Source organism: Neoarius graeffei, chromosome 11, assembly GCF_027579695.1.
Source record: "Neoarius graeffei isolate fNeoGra1 chromosome 11, fNeoGra1.pri, whole genome shotgun sequence".
NCBI lineage: Eukaryota > Metazoa > Chordata > Actinopteri > Siluriformes > Ariidae > Neoarius > Neoarius graeffei.
The window spans coordinates 6,954,810-6,975,833 of record NC_083579.1 but is presented as its reverse complement, the minus strand read 5'-3'; the positions used below and the strand labels follow the sequence as shown (position 1 = coordinate 6,975,833).

At 42.7% G+C, this 21,024-nt stretch overlaps 2 protein-coding genes across 4 annotated transcripts in view; one reads left to right on the top strand and one right to left on the bottom strand.

The window, feature by feature from the left end:
* gale (UDP-galactose-4-epimerase) overlaps nt 1-2,547 on the bottom strand; it is a 29,564-nt gene extending 27,017 nt beyond the window's left edge. The window contains exons 1-2 of one of the 3 annotated variants that reach the window (XM_060933333.1): nt 2,414-2,547; nt 108-263 (exon numbers count right to left, since the gene is read on the bottom strand). In XM_060933333.1, the coding sequence (XP_060789316.1) occupies nt 108-237 (130 nt within the window). In that variant the 5' untranslated portion in view covers nt 238-263; nt 2,414-2,547. The remainder of the gene's footprint in view (nt 1-107; nt 264-2,413) is intronic. The other 2 variants (XM_060933332.1, XM_060933334.1) reach the window with 2 other exon arrangements.
* Nucleotides 2,548-2,838: 291 nt separating this feature from the next.
* LOC132894074 (uncharacterized) lies at nt 2,839-18,573 on the top strand. The gene is made up of 4 exons (XM_060933335.1): nt 2,839-3,141; nt 12,342-12,435; nt 17,910-17,997; nt 18,139-18,573. The coding sequence occupies exons 1-4, from the start codon at nt 3,090-3,092 to the stop codon at nt 18,547-18,549; spliced, it is 645 nt and encodes a 214-aa protein (XP_060789318.1). The 5' UTR covers nt 2,839-3,089; the 3' UTR covers nt 18,550-18,573.
* Nucleotides 18,574-21,024: the final 2,451 nt, after the last annotated feature.

Sequence of the window (21,024 nt, the reverse complement as noted above, 5' to 3'; positions counted from 1 at the left end):
AACATAAATTAAATGTGGTTCCACCAAAAAAATGTCAGTTAAACAGGCAAAGGTGAGATGAGATTAAACACACACACACACACCCTTAGCCTGTCAGGTTACCTTACCTTCCTTACCTCGAACAGCATTGCTAAAGTTGTCGATGACGACAGGCTGATATCCCGCCTCGATCAGCTCCACCACACAGTGACTGCCTATATAACCCGCTCCCCCCGTCACAAGCACCTTCTGTGCCATGCTGGCAACCTGCAACACACACACACCTAAAAATTCTGTTGACTTAACCGCTGATGGATGTTATAAAGGCTGTGTGTGTGTGTAACTTGTCCACACCTGATCCATGTGAACAACGTGGCCTTGTTATATTCAAAGTCTCTTGCCATGTTAAAATCACATTCCTTTACACACTGCTCTCTCTGTGGATGTGTTCACATGAATGCTGACCCACTGAACCAGTTTATGAACAAACAAAAAAAAAAAAGAAAGAAAAGGAATAATTTCCACAGCACTCTAATACAAGGAAATGAACCCAAGAGTTATTCCATTGTTACGAACCACATCATTTTTACGACAATTCCGCCTTCATGTCCTGGGAGCCGAGGCTGAAAAAGTGATTCCAGGTGTCCAAGATGGCCGACTGCGTAACATCCACACAAAATATTAAATATTAAGACAGACGTTCATTTTACTTTTAGAACCATCGATAGAAAGGATGTTTTCATACGACCATGATGGAAATAAAGAATTAATTTCAAAACCGTTTGCTAAAATACATTTTCAGCTGAAAAATTCAACACCTGACGCAATGAGTTTTGAATAATAAAACACTTTATAGGGTGTTTTAGTGGACGATAGGACTGTACAATGTGAAAGTTTCGACATATTTTTCATTATCTTTAGATGTTGGTGCTTTTATAACTCTTGTGAGTCACTATGGAAATGAATTGACTGAACACTGAAAGTCTAATACATTATGATATCTATAGTAACCGCTCATTCACAAGGACTTAAAAAAAAAAAAAGTCTCTAATTGTTGATCTGGGTTTCTTATACGAGTCTCCAGTGCCAGCGTTTAGAGGAAAAGGCATCAGAGGCAAAACTGCAACTAAGATTTCTGACATCTTCAGGATGCAGGCGTTTACACTTGGTGGTTTCTTGGTAATATGACAAGTTGCAGGTTTGTTTGTTTTTTTAAAACTGTCTTATTAATTTCAACAGAAATGCAAAGTGATAACAAGCGCCAAGTTGTTTTGTAGATGTTCGATAACATGAAATGTAATAAGAAAAAAAATTGTATAAACGGATTTAAAAAAAAGTACAAAGTGTTTTTCTTTACAAAATAAAAAAAAATGGTTACTGTTGGCAAAGTGCTGTTGTGTATAAAGAGGAATAAAACATCTCATGACGTGCTGTCGTAGAAAGATAAATCGACTTTGGATTCTTAACGCTATCGCCGCTTCATGCTACCATGTCACTGATTATTTTCCTCCAGCAGCATGTTGTAGAATGGGTGATTCATTATCATTACTAAAATCACCCCACTAGTAGACGATGGTTACTTTGCTGAACATCAGGATGTCTAGTGCTTCAGTTCATCGTAAGCAATTTTAACCCTGTACTATTAGTGTACTACAAATATCGACACAACTACAGACATGCTCATAGATTCTCATTAACTGGGCATGGTTTCAGGCAGATATTTACAGGGTCAGGGAGAGAGAGACACGTACATTACTCACTTCATCACTCGCTCCAGTACAATAATAATAATAATAATAATAATAATAATAATAATAATAATAATAAATAATAATACTAAATTTGGTAAAATCCAAACTTCAGACACCACCCATGCCACAAGTAAAGAGCTTCTTGTGTACAGCAGATTTACTTCCACACTGGCCCTTTAAGACTGGAGTTCTAAAACTGTTCCATAATTATTATATTTTATACTAATTATAATTGTGTGTGTGTTTTTTTTTAATGGAGATCTATTTCTAATGTAGTATTAGCAAGAATAATAAAAACTTCACACCTATAAGAGCTCAAAGTGCTGTTAAACCGAGTAATAAAAATTTAATGATTAAAAAGATAATGCAATAGAATGCACAAGGATAAAAGATAATGAAATATAACAAAAATTAAGTGCATGCGGAAAGGAGTCTAAAATACAAAATCACATTTACACTTTTCTACAAAATCAATTCAAGCCTAATTAATATATCAGAAGTATATAATCTCTCTCTCTCTAAAGTCTCTACCTTAAAAACAGCTGACTGTCCAGATGTCAGTTACTATCAACTTATAATTAAAATAAACACAGCAGGACAGGTAGATTTAAATTCTACATCTACAGCACCTACAATAATAATAATAATAATAATAATAATAAAACATTTAAAAAAATACTCACGAAATTTTTAAAGCTGAAAAACGTCTCAAACTCCAGATAACATTACCAGCCCTCTAACTTCTTGAGCACCAGGGTAATAAACATTCACACACAAGCTCTTAATTTTATCCAGCAGCGTTTTACTTCCGCATCCGTAGGGTTAAAACCACGCCCTTGCGCCATGATTGGTCGCTGAATGGACATTCGACGTTGCCGTAGCAATTAAACTCCTTACCTCGGATATAAAGCATATATAAAACCTAACATTCGCGATTTTTTTTGTAAATCTATAGGACTTTTCCTGAGCGAAATATTTGCTATTGTTTTTGTTGTTCTTTAACGGTTTAGAGCGCTGCTTCCGTGTCTGAACCAGCCAATCAAAGCGCAGGAGGGCGGGGTTTCGGTAAACGGGTAGTTAAAGAACACAAAGGGTTTTATTCATTCGCGCTTCCCGATACGTTTCTTAAAACTGTCAAGGAAGGACCCTTGACTGGCTGAATTTCAAGGACTGTTTTGATATCTAGAATCCTTGACATTCCACCAAGTCATTTTGATAATTTTCAAGGATGCATAGAAAGTGTACCCTCAGCGTTCTTAAAGCACCTTGGTGCGCACATTGATGACGTAGCACGCTTGAACTGCAGCCAGATAAGGATCCTTCCTTGACATTGAGAAGCACAGTGAGAGTCTTTTTAAAATGGCGGACAAAGAGACCGAAGTATCGCCGACAGCGCAATATTCATTTAAATGTAAGTATTTTCGGTGTCGTTGTAAATTAGTTCCGTCAGAGTAAAGTAAAGTCAAGCAGAGCATGTGTTAATGCCAAAATAAATTGCTATTAATAGCGTTAATCACTTTAGCTCGATGCCTCACAAGGTAGGATGCTTCCTTGGTAGGACAAGTCCTTCCAAGTCGGGTCCTTCAGAGGCCAGGCAAGACCCGAGCCACTGTTTTTACAGTAATGGCGGATTGTGGAGTTTCTCTGGAGTTCACTAGCAGTGTGCAATAGAGTTGCAGCAGAACACACTGTTTGTGATACACTTCTTTTAAAGAGGTTTAAAAATCAGATTGTATTTTAGAAATATCAGTGCATCTGAATCAAAGTAACAGGCAGGGATTCTCAACCTGTGGCCCACCACGAGTTGGGGCCCATTAAAAAAGACCCCCAATTATTTTGCCTGGTCTGTTCTATTACAATGCAGTAGTCTATTGTAAAGTGTATTAATGGGATGCAACATCACTCCTTGTTACAGATAGGAGCTCAGGAATTAAATAAACGCAGTAAAAACAAACTGTTGTAAATTGTAGGTATTGTATTTAAAACTGTATGGATGTGCCAGAAGCCAACATAAAACCATGCATGCAGGGTGTTCTCAGTCAAAAGGGATCAATGATCCAAAAATGGAGTCTGGTCCATTAACACAAGAACTTCTTGCAGGGTGACCAGATTTCCCGAGTCTAACGCTACGTTCACACTGCAAGGCTTAATGCTCAATTCCAATTTTTTTGTGAAATCCGATTTTTTTTGTGAGGTCGTTCACATTAACAAATATATGCGACTTGTATGTGATCCTCAGTATGAACGAAAAGCGACCTAAAAGTGTTCCGCATGCGCATTGCAGGATACGACGACGTCACACGCAGTGAGCATGGCCAGTGTTTACGGAAGTAAAACCGCCCGGTTGCGGTATGACCCATCCAATCTAGCTTGAATAGCTGCATCCCCCCAAATGGAAATCAGCTCCCTAACCTCTGCGTCCTTCCATTGAGAAGATTCAGAACCTTCACAGCCCGAAGTGTCCCTCGCATTGATGTCATGCGTAGGGGCGCAGATACGTTTTTTGAACTGGGGGGGACAAAAAACTGGGGGGGACAAAGCTGCCAGCAAACCAACCCCAACCCTGATATGCCTGTCAAACTTGTTGTTAGTAACCATACCAACCAAGCTCGAGCTCGCAACCTGTGCAGTCTGCGCAGCTCAACCAACCGAATATCAGCCTTTGTTTTGTTTTATGTGAGTTGTTGCAACTATGTATACACTGCCGTGCACCTCAATAAACCGAATGGTAATTAGTCTTTTGATTTTTCCGTGAGGTTTGCCTTATGCAAAGAAAGACAGCATAGACGTTTTTTCCTCCCTATAAGTGGGGGGGACCGAACGAGGTGAATTTAAATCTGACTCGTCCCACCCTCTAACTGCGCCCGTGATTATGCGCCATGTTGTTGTAACTTTTTTGAGAGACCCGCCGCCTACTTCAGCGCAGAATAGTGACGTTTGTGGCTTGTTGATGATGTGTAAGTCGGATGAATGCGACCTGGCGGTTCAGACTGAAGTCGCGTATGAAAAGAGCGGATAGGAATCGGAATTAGGACCACATATCCAAACGGCCTGGGTCGGATTTGAAAAAATCGGATCTGTGTCGTTCATATTGTCAATAAAAGATCGGATACAGGTCACATATGGGCGAAAAGATCGGATTTGAGTCACTTCAGCCTGCAGTGTGAACGTAGCCTAAAACCGGGACACTTTGCGCGTGACCGTGATACTCGTGCACAGGGTGCGATTTGTCAAAAAACCAGAAGGGGGGATGTTTTTTTTTTTAAATCATGAAATGTCACAAAATTAAGGTAACAATAGGCTAACAGCTCAATAACATCCGATGATATCAAATGAATAACACTAAATGAAAACGAACACTAAACCAGAGATAGTAAATTCATCTTCCTATCTCTCTGACTAAGGCCAAGTTTACATTAGACCGTATCTGTCTCGTTTTCTTCGCGGATGCACTGTCCGTTTACATTAAACCGCCGGGAAACGGGAATCCGCCAGGGTCCACATGTTCAATCCAGTTCGTGTCTGGTCCGGTGCTGTGTAAACATTGAAAATACGCGGATACGCTGTGCTGAGCTCTAGCTGGCGTCGTCATTGGACAACGTCACTGTGACATCCACCTTCCTGATTCGCTGGCGTTGGTCATGTGACGCGACTGCTGAAAAACGGCGCGGACTTCCGCCTTGTATCACCTTTCATTAAAGAGTATAAAAGTATGAAAATACTGCAAATACTGATGCAAATACTGCCCATTGTGTAGTTATGATTGTCTTTAGGCTTGCCATCCTTCCACTTGCAAGTGGTAAGTGATATGCGCTGGGATCACACACACAGCGGCTCAGTACCGAATCGTGGCTTGTGCGCTTCACTCGCGCGCTCTGTGAGCTGCGCAGGGCCGGAGTGCGCACCCTCCAGAGGGCACTCGCTGTTCAGGGCGGAGTGATTTGGAGCGCAGGATGCCTGCGGAGCCGAGCGTATCTGTGTATTGGCGTTGCTGTGTGCACGCAAATCGTCTATTGGTGTTGCTGTGTGCACACTAATCGTTTTAAAAACGTTAATCTGATGATCCGCTGATACGGTCTAATGTAAACATGGGCTTAATACATGAACACTAACACAACAAAGTTCGCATTGCTTGTCGCGTTGCTGTGATGTTTCTCTCCCTCCGGATTAAATGGACAGTGACTCGAAAATCACTAAAATACATGAATACTAAATGAACAGTTTGCTCTGATGGCGCAGTTCACATTGTGCGCAGCTTTCCGATTTAAACTGTTTTTTTTTCTCATCCTTATACTTCCTGTTTCATGGACTGTAACGGATTTGCTTATTTAGTAATTTTAATACAGAATTTACTTGGAAATTATAATCAGACACTCCAACGTCCCCCCTCAAAAAAAAAATCGGCCGTGAAAAAGGCGGCATCCGCCAAAAGGCACTCTGTTTGCATCCCTGCATAGAACACAAAGATATTGTTATTATCTATTTGCTGGGGACGTTCGTGAACATCAAAGCTGCCACTTCGGGTCATTTTGAAAGTGAGTGCAATGTAGACCATAGAAAACTGTGTCACAACATGCCTGTCATGTCAACTTTTTTTTTTGGTTTGTTTGTTTTATTGACTGGGTTGTCCCCGAGGATTTTTTTTCAGCAGAGATAAAAACCAGAGGGGGGGATGATCCCCACCATCCCCCCAGCGAATCGCACCCAGCTCGTGCACACACACACGTTTTGATGTAAACATGCGCCGACTCAAACCATGGCTCAGACAGGTGCTTTTATCATTTTGTAGAAGCTCACTTTTATCAACATTTCAGAGAATAATCAAGTATTTTCTTACATGTACTTCTATCACAATTCAGATGAAGTAAGAAAATCAGACGACAGATGTGATGATATGGAATGGGCCGATAGCCTAAATTTCAACTGATTTATTTCACCTTTGTGAAAACGCCAAGAAAATGCATTGCTTGCATATTAACATCAATATTTTATGCGATGAACTTTTTTTTTAAACAATAGGCTATGCATTGTAACAGGAATGAGCGCATGAGCCTAATCGTTGTCACCTCCGAACCTTTACCCAAAATGCCTCTGTTTAATCTTAACCAGTGTCGGCTATTAACTATTTTGAAAACGTGAACCCTGAGTTGACAACAGCATCAAACAAGTCAAGACAATCTGTGATACAGATTAAAGACAGATGAAACGGATGAAAGACAACAAAAAATGTTTCAGAAACACAACCCACCCACCCTAAAGAAGACGCCATTTTATTGTATATCGGGCTTTATTGCCCGAGAGCCTGCTGTGAAACTGTGAGCAAGTATCGTCGAAATTGGCCCGGGGTAATGAGCAAGGCTTCGAGAGTAGGCGCGGTCATGCGATTCCTCTCGTCAGTCCAGGTGTTGCTCATGAGTGAAAATATTCGCTCAACTGGAGCATTGGCGCCAGATAGGCACATGGCAAACTGGCAAAGCTGGCTGATATTGCTGTAAGGAATCTCCCTACTCTTGAAGTACGCGAACATCTCCGCCCAGCGCTCATCCGTTCGGCATTGTCGCGTAGTAGTTGACAGCCGCTAGCGAAAAAAACCGTTATAACGCGGCCTCTATATTGCAACATTGTACAAATAGACACATTGTAAGGTTGACTGCGCACACACGCTCATTGATGCTGAATTGCTAGAAGCTTTATTGACATCTCGTTGGCTATGTATGATCGCTGTAACCAGGACAATTTGTTAGTGTTTGGTGTAAACCTCTCATCAACAAGGCGTTTGTTTCCACCCACAGAACTGTCGCTCACTCAGTGTTTGTTTTTTGTTTTTCGCACCATTCTGTATAAACTCTAGAGACCGTTGTGTGTGAAAACCCCAGGAGATCATTAGTTTCTGAAATACTCAAACCAGCAGTCCATCTGGCTCAAACCAACACCCATGCCACAGTGAAAGAAAGTCACAATTTTTCCCATTCTGACGGTTGAACATTAATTAACTGAAGCTCTTGATTTGTATCTGCGTGATTTTACGCATCGTTCTGCTGTCAAGGGATCGGCTGATTACAGAACCGCATCAAACAGTAGGTGGATGGATGGGTGTTTCTAATAAAGTGGCCAGTGAATGTATGTCTAATCATGCCGAAAACTTTTCTTTTATTTAGGGATGGTAGTCGTGTAAATCCATTTATTATTCAAATTATTTTTACACCCTTCTGATTGGCTGAGCGAACTGCAAATAACTGCTTACAAATAACGGTCTGCTTACGCGCAGTTACTTCGCACTTTTGCATTTGAAATTGAATGTTTGTGGAAAACATTCTCCATCTGACAGTTAACAGACTCAAACCAAAAGCAAACTCGAGATTATCAAGAAAAAAAAATGTTTAAGTGAGGCCATTTATTAAAAAATGTTCTGTTTCTGGTCCACCGGCCGGGTGAGTGCCGTTTGTGCGATTGAAACTTTTTTTTAAGCCGGTTTTTCGACTTAAAAAAATATATTTTTGGGGCTTTTTTCACCTTTATTGGATAGGACAGTGTAGAGACAGGAAATGAGCAGGAGAGAGAGAGAGACGGGGAGGGATCGGGAAATGACCTCGGGTCGCAATTGAACCCGGGTCCCCAGATTTATGGTGTGGCGCCTTATCCACCTGAGCCACAACGCCCCCAGGTTTTTTTGACTTTTTTTTTTCGGGTTCATAAATCTAAAATCGAACTTGGCATTTCCGCATTCCCAGGGCTTTCCACTAAGGCTCATACTAGCCAGCCATGACAAATAAGTAGCCGGGGGGGGGAGTAAACACAAAATAAACTCCTGTGCACGCAGTTCCCAGGATTAAATGTATTTTCCACACACCATTTATTTATTCACTTTACTCAAATACAAAGTAAAATGGCAGTAAATCTTCTTTCTTTTCTTGCGTATTGCATCATGAGGCGTTCCTGGCTTGTAAATCTCTTATTTTCGGTGCATGACACATTCACGCAGTTGAGCATGCTATGAATTAACAACGACAACGGTCTGCAGTGGGGCGACACAATTACACACTCAGCCAACATTTCTCCATTTGTGTATGAAAATCAGGGCTTTGAACCGGTTCAAGGAACGAAAACGAAAACCGGGAACTTTTTCTATTTCACATGGAACAGAAATGAAACCAGAAACTTTATTATTTTTTATGTTCCGGAACAGAAACGCTTATTAAAAATAATGTTAACGGGTTAATACCGGTTTTTATTTCGTTCCTCAAAGTTTCCGTAGCCTACAAATAAAAAAGTCATTCTTCTCCTGCGCAAGTTTCTATGACCCGCTGGGGTTCACTTCCTGTGTGACGTTCGCTGACTGAATGGAGAGAGCGGGAGGGTGGACTACTATCACGTCTCCACATCTTAAATAAGAGGTAAATATTGCAGTCTATCGTTATTCAAAAACGTCAATTTCAAACACGATATCAATATATTTGTCCATGTTAATGAGAGGCTCGCGAACATTAAATGACGTTAACCTCTGTTAGCCTATCAATGCATACAGGGCTTTCCACTAAGGCTCATACTAGCCAGCCATGACAAATAAGTAGCCAGCCGGGGGGGGGGGTGTTAAACACAAAATAAACTCCGCTGAGTGCGCGCGCACGCACACTACTGCCTCTGCTGAGTGCGCGCACGCGCACACCGCATGTCGGGGCCGCGGATCAGCGAAGTCGGCGGGGAATTTGTGGTTATTATCGGTACAAACCGCGCGAATCACAACTTAAATGAGTGCGGTTCAGTTTGACATTGTCAGTCCATTAGATAAACATTTAATTTTATTAAAATCGAAAATTAATATTTAGAACCTGTGGGCTACAAAAATAATAGTCATTAAAGTAGCCGGCTGGACTTAATTGTGTGCTGGCTGTATGGCCGGCAGCCGGTGCTTGTGGAAAGCCCTGTATAGGGCCTGACTAGCCTTTGGTAACACACTAAACAAATTATCTTTCATTTTTGGCACTTTTTCTGTTTGTGTAGATGGGAAGACGTACTGAGAATCCAAATCGCCAACATTTGAAATAATAATTGTTTTGAATTATTTCTTGTCTTATTTAATGAAGGTTGTAATAGAATTAGCCTACATTTGGCTTAAGCTGGATGAGACAGAGACATAATTTTATAGCCATTTGTTAAACAGCTGACAGGGAACGTAATTAACGTAATTTTTTGTTCTAACCAGTTCGGGAACGTCTATTTAATGGTGGAACCCAAAACCGGAAATGTTAAAATTCCGTTTCTGTTCGGAACGAACCAATAGGAAAAAAATTCTGGTTCAAAGCCCTGATGAAAATACACTCCAACCACTCAGTTTGATTTCATTTACAACCAACGGTGTCTTTTGATGCCAGCACGTAATTGAACGAGAGAAGACTGGCTTACCGGAGACAAAATAAGCGTCATCTCTGCTTCTGTTTCCTCCGACGGCCCCGACACACTACTGCCTCCGCCGAGTGCGCGCACACACCGCATGTTGGGGCGGCGGATGAGTTACTCTCCCTTGATCAACTAGTCGGCGGGGAATTTGTGGTTATTATCGGTACAAACAGCGCGAATCACAACTTAAATGAGTGCGGTTCAGTTTGACATTATTGTCAGTCCGTTAGATAAACATTTAATTTTATTAAAATCGAAAATTAATATTTAGAGCCTGTGGGCTACAAAAATAATAGTCATTAAAGTAGTCGGCTGTATGGTGGCAGCCGGCGCTTGTGGAAAGCCCTGCGTTCCACACAGAATATAGAACTGAATCAGCTCTGCGCATGCGCCGTGCGGCACAAAAAATGTCCGCCACCATGAAGGACGGAGATCCGGAGTTTTCAAACATTTGCTTAAGTGTGAAATCGCAAAATGGTATTCTAGCGAACAACAAAATAGTAAAGATTCAGAAAAACAAATCATTCAGTGATCATTTTAATAGTGTAATTTCATCCGAACTAGGCCTAACACTCGATTTAGAACTACAAAAAGTCCGCGTGTCGGACATTTTAAGTACCTTTGTAAAAGTTTTGCAAATGTTGCAGTCAGCATTTAAAATGCTAACTTAAAGTTTTTGTACAAGTTTCAGTTGATTAAACTGTCATTTTATTAAATGCGTCTGCTTTTGTAATAAAAAAGTACTGAAAGAAAAAGCAAACACAGCAATGCGATTTCTTATCCATCTATATATATATATATATATATATATATATATATATATATATATATATATATAAATCCCTCCCGACTGAAAATTTTTTTGCTCACCTGGTGGACAGGAAACGGATTTTTTTTTAAGGATGGCCTGATGGATTGGATCCCTACAGCTTAAAAAAGACGGCGCGATTTCAATAACTTTCCAAACATACAGTTTCTGGACGTTTCCAATTATCTGGTCGTCCAAACATCACGAAGAATCAAATGAAAGCTTTGAAAACGTCTTGACGCCGATAACTTTTCTATTTGTGGCTGGGTTCGTGATGTTGGAATAAGACTTCTAAAGGACAATAATCGTCTTGTTAAAATTCGCGAGGGTGAGTAATGTAATGTAAGCCGAAGTGTAGGATGTGATTCGAGTCGGAGCTGCTGCAACGATAACATACATTTTATTTCATGACATTTCAAACGTAGCTCAGGCTTACGAATCGACGTCATTGGACAACCTGGGAAAAAAAAACCCCGTAAACAATCGAGCTTCGATCGAGGCCGGCCTACAAACCAGTTTCATCGACGGTTTGTTTTACGACATCCAAAACGTAAGAACACTTATCTAACATTAAAAGAACATTTGATTTTCGATCCATAAATGCATCGATGTACATGCCTTTAAGAAAACGATCTCTGCAAACACGAGCACGTGGCCTCTCGATTCCTTTCGAACACAGTGAAAGGTTCGTGAGCTGTTTTTTGTTCTTTCACCCTTGTGCACGACTTCTTTTGGTATCCTATAATACCTTTTGGTCTTTTTTTTTTTTCGATTTGATCGGTTTGAACATCTAAATACAGAGCAACAATCTGGAAGCGAAAGACAAGAAACTACTGCGAACTGACTGTAAACAAATACGATGCCTGTCCGTCAGCTGGAAACCTGAATACGTAATGAGACGGATCGCTACTGGAAGTGACGTCTATTGCAAACAAAGATTAACTGATTACCTAGAACTTCCTGGAACTATCTAACATGAATCATGTGACGATGAAGCATTTTGAACTTCCCTTGACGTGGCTCTGGGTAGGATTCCTCCCACCATTCAGAGAACACATCATGGAAATGGAACAGTCTAGCAGGTGTGCGTCATTGAAAAGGTCCCACCTTGTACGTGCGTATAGGCTCACGCCAAGGTTCCAGACCTTGAAAATCCTCTGAATGAAGGACTCGGTCCTTGGAAGAATTCGAAGGATCATAGAATCCTACGGTAGGATTCGATGACGTGGCGTCAAAGATCTTTGCTTGATGATGTTAGCTGGCTTCGTGTTACTCTCTTCAAACTTAACATTTGTGTATGAAATAGAAACGTCTAGAACTTATCTGTTAATTACACTAGTAATAACAATGTAAGATATGTGCATCACTGAAATTTTCAGATTTTATTTTATTTTTTTTTTAAACAGGGTCGAAGGAACAAACCGAGGCGTTTATAAACCTCCGTGTTCAACACCAACACCTTTTCACTGGTGAGAGGGACACGGCCTCCAACGGATATCGGTGAGAAGCGAACGCAGTGAGATTTTGTTTAGGGAGTAGAAATACACTCACGGGCCACTTTAACTCTTTGATGCAGTTCTCTAATCAACCAATCCCTTGAAAATCATGCAGATACAAATCAAGAGCTTCAGTTAATGTTTACAGTGTTCAAACATCAGGATGTGATCTCAAATGCCCCTTTTCCACCAAAGCAGTTCCAGGGCTGGTTCGGGGCCAGTGCTTAGTTTGGAACCGGGTTTTCTGTTTCCACTGACAAAGAACTGGCTCTGGGGCCAGAAAAAACGGTTCCAGGCTAGCACCAACTCTCTGCTGGGCCAGAGGAAAGAACCGCTTACGTCAGCGGGGGGTGGAGTTGTTAAGACCAACAACAATAACAAGACCGCGAAAGATCGCCATTTTTAAGCGACGAGAAGCAGCAGCTGTACAAACGCGATGTCATCCATTATTTTTATTCTTGTTGTTGCTGCTGCTGCTTCTTCCGTGTTGTTGTTGCTTCGATATTCGCGCCAAGGTTTATGCAAACGTAGCGACGGAACTGATGTATACAGCGACGTAATGACGTGGCTTCCCTTAGCACCGTGAGCTATGGAAAAGCAAACTGGTTCTCAGCTGGCTCGCAAGTTGAACAAGTTGTGAACCAGCACCAGCACTGGCCCCGAACCAGCCCTGGAACTGATTTGGTGGAAAAGGGGTAAAAGATACCGGTTTGAATATTTCAGAAACTGCTGATCTCCTGGAGTTTACACAGAATGGTGCGACAAACAAAACAACATCGAGCGAGTGAGCGAGAGTTCTGTGGGTGGAAACAAACACCTTGATAAGAGAGGGTCAGAGAAAAATGGACAGATTAAAGTGCTGATGACACGTTTTTGACATCTTAGGCGATGTTTTATAACATAAAAAGTAATTCCCGATGATCCATATATTAATTCACGAAGGCGCCTATTTTACAAGTTATGATAAACGCAGCTATCTGGGCAAATTTGACAGGGCTGCAGCACCCAGGAGACGAAAGAGGAGGAGGAGCTATATGACGTCAGCGAAAGAACCTTCCTCCTCACTTACCAGTTTGTTGTTGATGCGGCAGGTGTTCAGTTTGTCATTATTAGTATTTTTATTATACATTTATTATATATAATATTAGTGCTGTCAAGCGATTAAAATATTTAATCGCGATTAATGTCGCGACTGTCATAGTTAACTCGCGATTAATCGCAATTTAATCGCACATTTTTGTCACATGAAAAACCATTGTAATTCTCTTATCAGCATAAAAAAGTGAATGGGCTTGCTCACCGTTCGAACTACGGGGGTACTCGGGGGATCCGAGATCCCCTGAAACAGACATGAGATCCCTTGAAAACATGACTTGGGAAATGTTGGGGGGGGTCTCTAAAATATTGTCAAAATGATGTTTATTGACATAGCAATCGTGTGTAATGGGAAGCATTTGCATATCCGAAGTGAGCGCGCGATGGAGAGCCGCGCTCTGAGACAAGCGCAAGCACCCCCCCAAGGGAAAATAAGGGACCCCCCCCCGAAAATATCGGCATAGTTCGAACACTGGTTGTACCAATGGTTTTTTGTTTTTTTTTTTATTGCAGAGCATAACACGTCTTGTCACAGCCACTGCAAAGTGGGGCTGGAGCCGCCGATGGGAAAACGAAACCTTAGCCGAGCACCGTGGCTCTTCGGGGGAGGGCAGAGGACTCTGGCTGTGCGGGGCGTGGCATCATGTCACAGAGTGTTAATCTCGCGATAAAAAAATTATCGCCGTTAAAATTGAGTCAAGTTAACGCATTAATAACGCGACATTTTTGACAGCACTAATATATATAAAATCTCCTTCTCACCCCCGGCGGGGGGGTGGTATCCATGTCATCCTCAAGCTCGGGTCCTCTACCAGAGGCCTGGGAGTTTGAGGGTTCTGCGCAGTATCTTCGATGTTCCTAGTACTGCACTCTTCTGGACTGAGGCTTCAGATGTTGTTCCTGGGATTTGCTGGAGCCACTCTCCCAGTTTGGGGGTTACTGCCCCAAGTGCCCCCACTACCACGGGGACCACGCAACCCTTGACCTTCCACATCCGTTCCAGCTGCTCTTTCAACCCTTGATACTTCTCAAGTTTCTCATGTTCCTTCTTCTTGATGTTGGCGTCAGCTGGGATCGCCACATCTATCGCCACCACCCTCTTCTGCTCTTTGTCCACCACCACTATGTCCGGTTGGTTAGCCAGGATCTGTTTGTCAGTCTGGAAGCTGAAGTCCCACAGAACCTTGGCCCTGTTGTTCTCAGCCACCTTCTGTGGTATGGCCCATTGGGACTTGGGTACTTCTATTCCATACTGGTTGCAGATGTTCCTGTATACTATCCCAGCCACTTGGTTGTGCCTCTCCATGTACGCTGATCCAGCTAGCATCTTACACCCTGCTACTATGTGCTGGACTGTTTCAGGGGCTTCTTTGCACAGTCTGCATCTTGGGTCTGATCTACTCTGGTAGATCCTGGCCTCTATGGCTCTTGTGCTTATGGCCTGTTCTTGTGCTGCCATGATTAGTGCCTCTGTGCTGTCTGTTAGTCCTGCATTATCCAGCCACTGGTAGGATTTCTTGATATCAGCCACTTCCTCTATCTGACGGTGGTACATGCCATGTAGGGGTTTGTCACTCCGGGTTGTCTGTTCCTCCTCCTCCTCTGCACTCTCATCAGGGTTCTGCTGCCTGAGACATTCACTTAGCAGTTCATCCTTTGGGGCCATCTTTCTGATGTATTCTCGGATTTTCGATGTTTCATCCTGGACCGTGGTCTTGACGCTCACTAGCCCTCGGCCTCCCTCTTTCCGCTTAGTGTATAGTCTCAGGGTGCTGGACTTGGGGTGGAACCCTCTATGCATGGTGAGGAGCTTTCTAGTCTTGATATCTGTGGCTTCTATCTCCTTCTTTGGCCAGTTTATGATACCAGCGGGGTATCTGATGACTGGTAGTGCGTACATGTTGATGGCTCGGACCTTGTTCTTACCATTCAGCTGACTTTTCAGGACCTGCCTTACTCTCTGGAGGTATTTGGCTGTGGTTGACTTCCTTGTGGCCTCTTCATGGTTTCCATTAGCCTGTGGAATGCCAAGGTACTTGTAGCTGTCTTGGATATCACCTATGTTGCCCTCTGGTAGGTCAATCCCCTCAGTCCGGATGATCTTGCCTCTCTTTGAGACCATCCGGCCACACTTGTCCAATCCGAATGACATCCCTATGTCATTGCTGTAGATCCGGGTGGTGTGGATCAGCGAGTCTATTTCTCGCTCATTCCTGGCATACAGCTTGATGTTATCCATGTAGAGCAGGTGGCTGATTGTTGCCCCACTACGGAATCGGTACCCGTAGCCGCTCTTCGTGATGATCTGACTGAGGGGGTTCAGGCCTATGCAGAATAGCAGTGGTGATAGCGCATCTCCTTGGTATATGCCGCACTTGATGTTGACTTGGGCAATGGGTTTTGAGTTGGCCTCTAGGGTTGTCTTCCACATTTCCATTGAGTTCTGGATGAAGGTCCTTAGGTTCCTGTTGATCTTATACAGTTCCAGACATTCCAGTATCCATGTGTGTGGCATTGAGTCGTAGGCTTTCTTGTAGTCAATCCAGGCAGTGCACAGGTTGGTCTGTCTCTTCTTACAGTCTCGGGCGACTGTTCTATCGACCAGTAGCTGGTGCTTGGCTCCTCTGGTGTTACTGCCAATTCCTTTCTGTGCCTCGCTCATGTATTGAGCCACATGCTTACTCATTTTTTATATATATATATATATATATATATATATATATATATATATATATATATATATAGTTATTATGCCTTCGCGTTGTGTTGCCGGCTTTTGCTCCAAAACCCACAAGGATGGGGTAAGTTTATTCAAGTTTCCCAGAGATCCCGAGCTGCATGCGAAGTGGGTGAAGCAAGTCAGGCGCACTCGTGACAAGTGGGAGCCCTCACCAACATCCGTCCTGTGCTCTGAACACTTCGATTTGGATTGTTTTGACACCCTTCCCAGCTTAAAGGAATCTCTTGGGTGTTCAGTTCAGCACAAACGTGTGCTGCTACCATCAGCAGTGCCTACAGTATTCCGGAGGGGGTCTACTAGTAGCTATGCCGGATCCAGCAGTCGCCTGGGACAAGCCGACTCCTCCAAAGACAGTCCAACTGTCAGAACATGTGTTGAGAAACGACATAAGATAAAGGTACGTAGAGCTATAGAGTGCTCCGACATGATGCTAAAAATAGTAACACTGCGGTCTGCGCGGCCATCTTGGAAGTGACTCGCTCCAGAGCGCTCATAGAGTACACATCATAGAGTACACATTCATGATAATCATAAATGTAATCATAAAGTCGGCGTGATATCAGTCATGTATTTGCTTGTGAAAGCTTGCGGCTTTCATGTAACTGCCGCCTAGCAACGAGAGGCAAAGGGTAAAGAGGGTAGGCTATCATAGATTCTATTCGGAAGAGATCAATACATGATTGCTTAAAAATTAGGTATTTTAACAATTTGCATCTGTTTTGTGATTATCGTGACACTTGTGTGTTCTGTAGAACTGTATGTCTTATCAGCGCATCGAGGATCTTCCACCGGAGGCTTTAGCAAGTACTCGTAGCAACACTACACTTTACCCTTTGCCATGCGTTGTTAGGGAACGGTAGCAAGTACCCCGATGACCGACTTCAAGAATATGTAGAAAAAATGTAGAAATTATACTTTCCAAAAGTCATTTGAGCTTGGTGTATTGCATTTCCATTTATATTGTAGGTTCTTGCTGATGTTTTTGCGGAGTATGACGCAGCTGCTGAATCAGAAGCTGCAGAGTTTGTATGTACGAGTTGTGAACATTCACATTATTATCAATCTCATTTATTTAAAATCAGATAAAATCATGCCATCATGATCACTGCTTAAAGTACCAGTATTTGGTTGTTGAAGAGCGAGCACTAGAGAGTTCACCAGCGTTTTCATGCGCCATTTCCATTGAGTAGAACAGCCAGTGAACCGCAGCGTGTTCTCCCGCTGACGTCACAACATGGCCGCGAGCCACGGACCCAGTTTTCTTGCGCTGTGCAATTAAAAGTTGGATATTCGCGTAACAACAGCTGCTTTTCACGTAATTATAACAGAAATCTAACATGTTTGCCATGTTGTATAGTTTATTTAAGAAATTGCAGAGTCATGTTCGTGTCACCAGCACTTTAATGGTTCAAGCTTTTTTGCCAGGAAGGATACAGTAACTCATATAATCACTCTTTACAACCGTGGTGAGCAGAAAAGCATCTCAGCACGCAACAGGAGAAAGAACAACACATTGGGTTCCAGTCCTGCAGCCAAGAACAGGGATCTTAGAATCAAGAACAAGTTCCTATTAAAGTGTCCGTTGAGTGTATTGCTCACGAAGTAGCTGAATAGCTGTATGATCTGATTTTTCGTTCATATAGGATTATTTTGGACAAGCTGGGGATAGGAGGCCGGGTCACCCACACCCAAGCAAAAAAAAAGTGGGACAATTTAAAAACGAAATACAAGGTGAGAGAGTGTGCATGGACAGGATTATTGCGTGTTCACTTGAATTGTAAGCCGAGATGTACGTAGTGCAGTACAATAGTAGTAAAATAGAAATTCTGTTTGAGCCATTACACTAAGCCAAGTTTGGTCTTCACTGTTTAGGAATGCAAGTGTCCTCGCTCGGGACAGGGCACAGAAGACGGAAAACCAACGGCAGCCACTTGGCCCTGGTTTGCTCTCATGGACGAGGCATTAGGGCAGTTGGCGTCATTCTCGCCCCCCTGCCCGATTGCCTCGATCCCAGAGGACAAACCAGGCCCAAGCGCTACACAAGCTTTACGAGAAAGCAGAGGAAAGAAAGACGAGGAGGAGGAAGAGGAGGAGGAAAGCGATGGAGAGAGAGCAAGGCAGAGGCGAGGAAGGAAAAGGAGGCGCGAGAGAGAGGATCCCTTCCTCGCGCTGTTGAAAGAGGATCTACAGTATCAGCGAGAGGCTGATGAAAGACGGGCGGCTGAGGCCAGAGAGCGCGCCAATCGGTTCTTTGCACTCTTGGAGCGTTTGGCAGAAAAGTAAAAATAAATAAATGCTTTAAATTGACCTTGTTTTGACTTTGGTGCTTTTTTTTTCTTGATTGTTGTATTTCATGGTACAATGTCCGATCATATCAAAGCTTCATACTTAAGAGAGTATGGTAAAGCATCGACCTGATTTTTGCGATCATATGAACAACGTCTGTGTACCACCACAGGGAAAGTGTAAGGCAACGTATCTCAAACGCTTGACCACCGGACAACGAAATCTGTATCTTTATTTCCATAAAATTGATGGGGCGCTTATTTTTAATTTGCTTTTTAAAACGAGTATAGCATCGAACACTGTAGACCGTACACCGAGCACCATGACAACTAAAAAACCAAAAATAATTAACGTAGCATGTTTGTAAAAACACACACAATTTTGCAGAGTAACGTTCACAGACTCTGCTCTGAACGTTACACACCTCGCTCTGCTCAACCAAGGACCAACCAAACCTCTACGACTTCGCCAAACGTGCACTGTTAGCCTCTGCGCTCCAGAGGGGCCTTCGAGGCCTTCAGAGACGGCCCAAACATATCAGTATTTCAAATGTTATATTTAATTTCTTTCCTTATAATTATTCTCTTCTAATTCGGCCTCATTTTCTATCAAATTTGCTTCAGAAATGAAAGGGTTACTGTCCTGAAAACATTAAAATCAAGTTATCCAATGAGTGTTTGTTGTCTCTAGGCTGAGAAGAGTTTAGAGCTGCTCACTCATTGGTTAGGACTTCATTGCCGGGACAGAAGGCCATGGCAGTGTATGTGTTATGTAGGAAGTGACTGATGAATTAACCAATCAGGTTTTGATTTATAGTGGGAGGGACCCAAAATTGATCACCCTAGGCCTTCTCGAAGGCCAACACGAGCTTAACCGTGAGTCAGCGCAGCAGTGAAGTAACTTTCCAGCGGGTGTAGCGTTCATCAGTAGTGTTAACGATGCTAATAAAGCGGTCAAGCCAATGCTATCAAGAGCAAGTAGCACAGGCTAACGACCGAAAAACTAAGGCTACATCCACACGACAACGGCAACGAGATGTTATTTAAAAAAATATCGCGTCCACATGGGCAACGATCAGTAAAATATCAGGTCCATATGGCAACGCAACGCTTGCTGAAAACGATGCAATACACATGCCACACCTCTAGGTGCGCTGTAAGACGGTCCCTTCGGAAACACCAGAACAATAGAAGAAGTAAGGACGCATGCGCATAAACTATTATGCGCGAGACTTCATATTAGCCACAAAGTCAGAAAAATCTGTTCGTAAAATTACGTTATAATGACCAAATACAATGAAAAGTATTTTTCCAGTCTCACCTGTGAAAGGTAATCCCATGTGATCTCGTTTGGACGGTAAACCTGTTGGTACAGTTAAACGCAGCACATGAATGAGGCATCTTTATTCTCCGCTTTGACCCATCCAATATGGCGGCGAGGATGACGTATGATTCTACGCGGAAGGCGGTGTCTTTAAAGGTCCGGAATAAATTGAATGCTACACGTTGATGGATTAATTTGTTCTTCTACGCCCTTTTTGAGGAATGTATTGTAGGACTTAAACCAACATCTGAAGAGGTGAGATCGCTCCTTTTTTCCCCTATTTTTGCTGGCGGGATTGACTCTGCCCTAAGGGCTATTCTCTCTCTCTCTCTCTTTGCACCATTACACAATAAATATTCACAGTGAAAATATTTTGTAAGCGCGTTTCATGAACCAAGTTATAGGATTTGTTGACAACTCGCATCGAGTTCGTTACACTTCTACCCGGCGTGAAGCACTCGCAGTCATGTGGTTGTGACGTCATCGTAAACAAATCCGTTCTACTCATCCAGACGACTTCGCAACGGCAATGTTGCCAGATCTTTCCACTCTGGAACCCATTCTCAAAAGATTGCATTTTGGGGCACCCAAAATGCCGGTGCCGTGTGGACGCCAGGCCGAAACGATAAACAATTGTATCGGATTCACCTGAATCCGTTGCCGTGTGGACAGGGCCTAAGATTTCTGTCTCTAGAATCTTCTTCCATGCTGCACGCTTGCTACAGTATTTTTCACTCAGACTTAAGTATTCATTTCTCTTTGTAATTTACTGAGTTACTTTAAAAATCAACATCGACAGCTACACACAACGGCGCGACCTGGCAGCCTGCCGCAAATCCCTTGCAAAATCCTTTGCCCTGTTGCTTTTTTGGTATCTGGCTAAGTTTTGGCTGAGCTCAAGTCCCAGCTCTACTAGTAACAGTTCACCACTTCTGCACTCAAGGCCTCGTACTAAACCTCAGTTAAACCAATGCACTGAACATAACTCAATAAACAGCACACAAACAGAGGCACACGGGGAATATAAACACAGCAGCAAGTGTCTAGCAGAATAAATACAGCTTCCTGGGCTGACCACTCCGCCCGGAACATGAATAATAAGTGACCGCTCTGGCTGCTGCTTATCAACAAGTTTTACACTTGTCGGGA

Coding starts and splice junctions, on each gene's coding strand:
- LOC132894074 (XM_060933335.1), top strand. CDS start 3,090: ATGGCGGACAAAGAGACCGAAGTATCGCCGACAGCGCAATATTCATTT. Junction 3,142..12,341: donor AGCGCAATATTCATTTAAAT/GTAAGTATTTTC, acceptor TTTTTTAAACAG/GGTCGAAGGAACAAACCGAG. Junction 17,998..18,138: donor ATTTAAAAACGAAATACAAG/GTGAGAGAGTGT, acceptor TTCACTGTTTAG/GAATGCAAGTGTCCTCGCTC.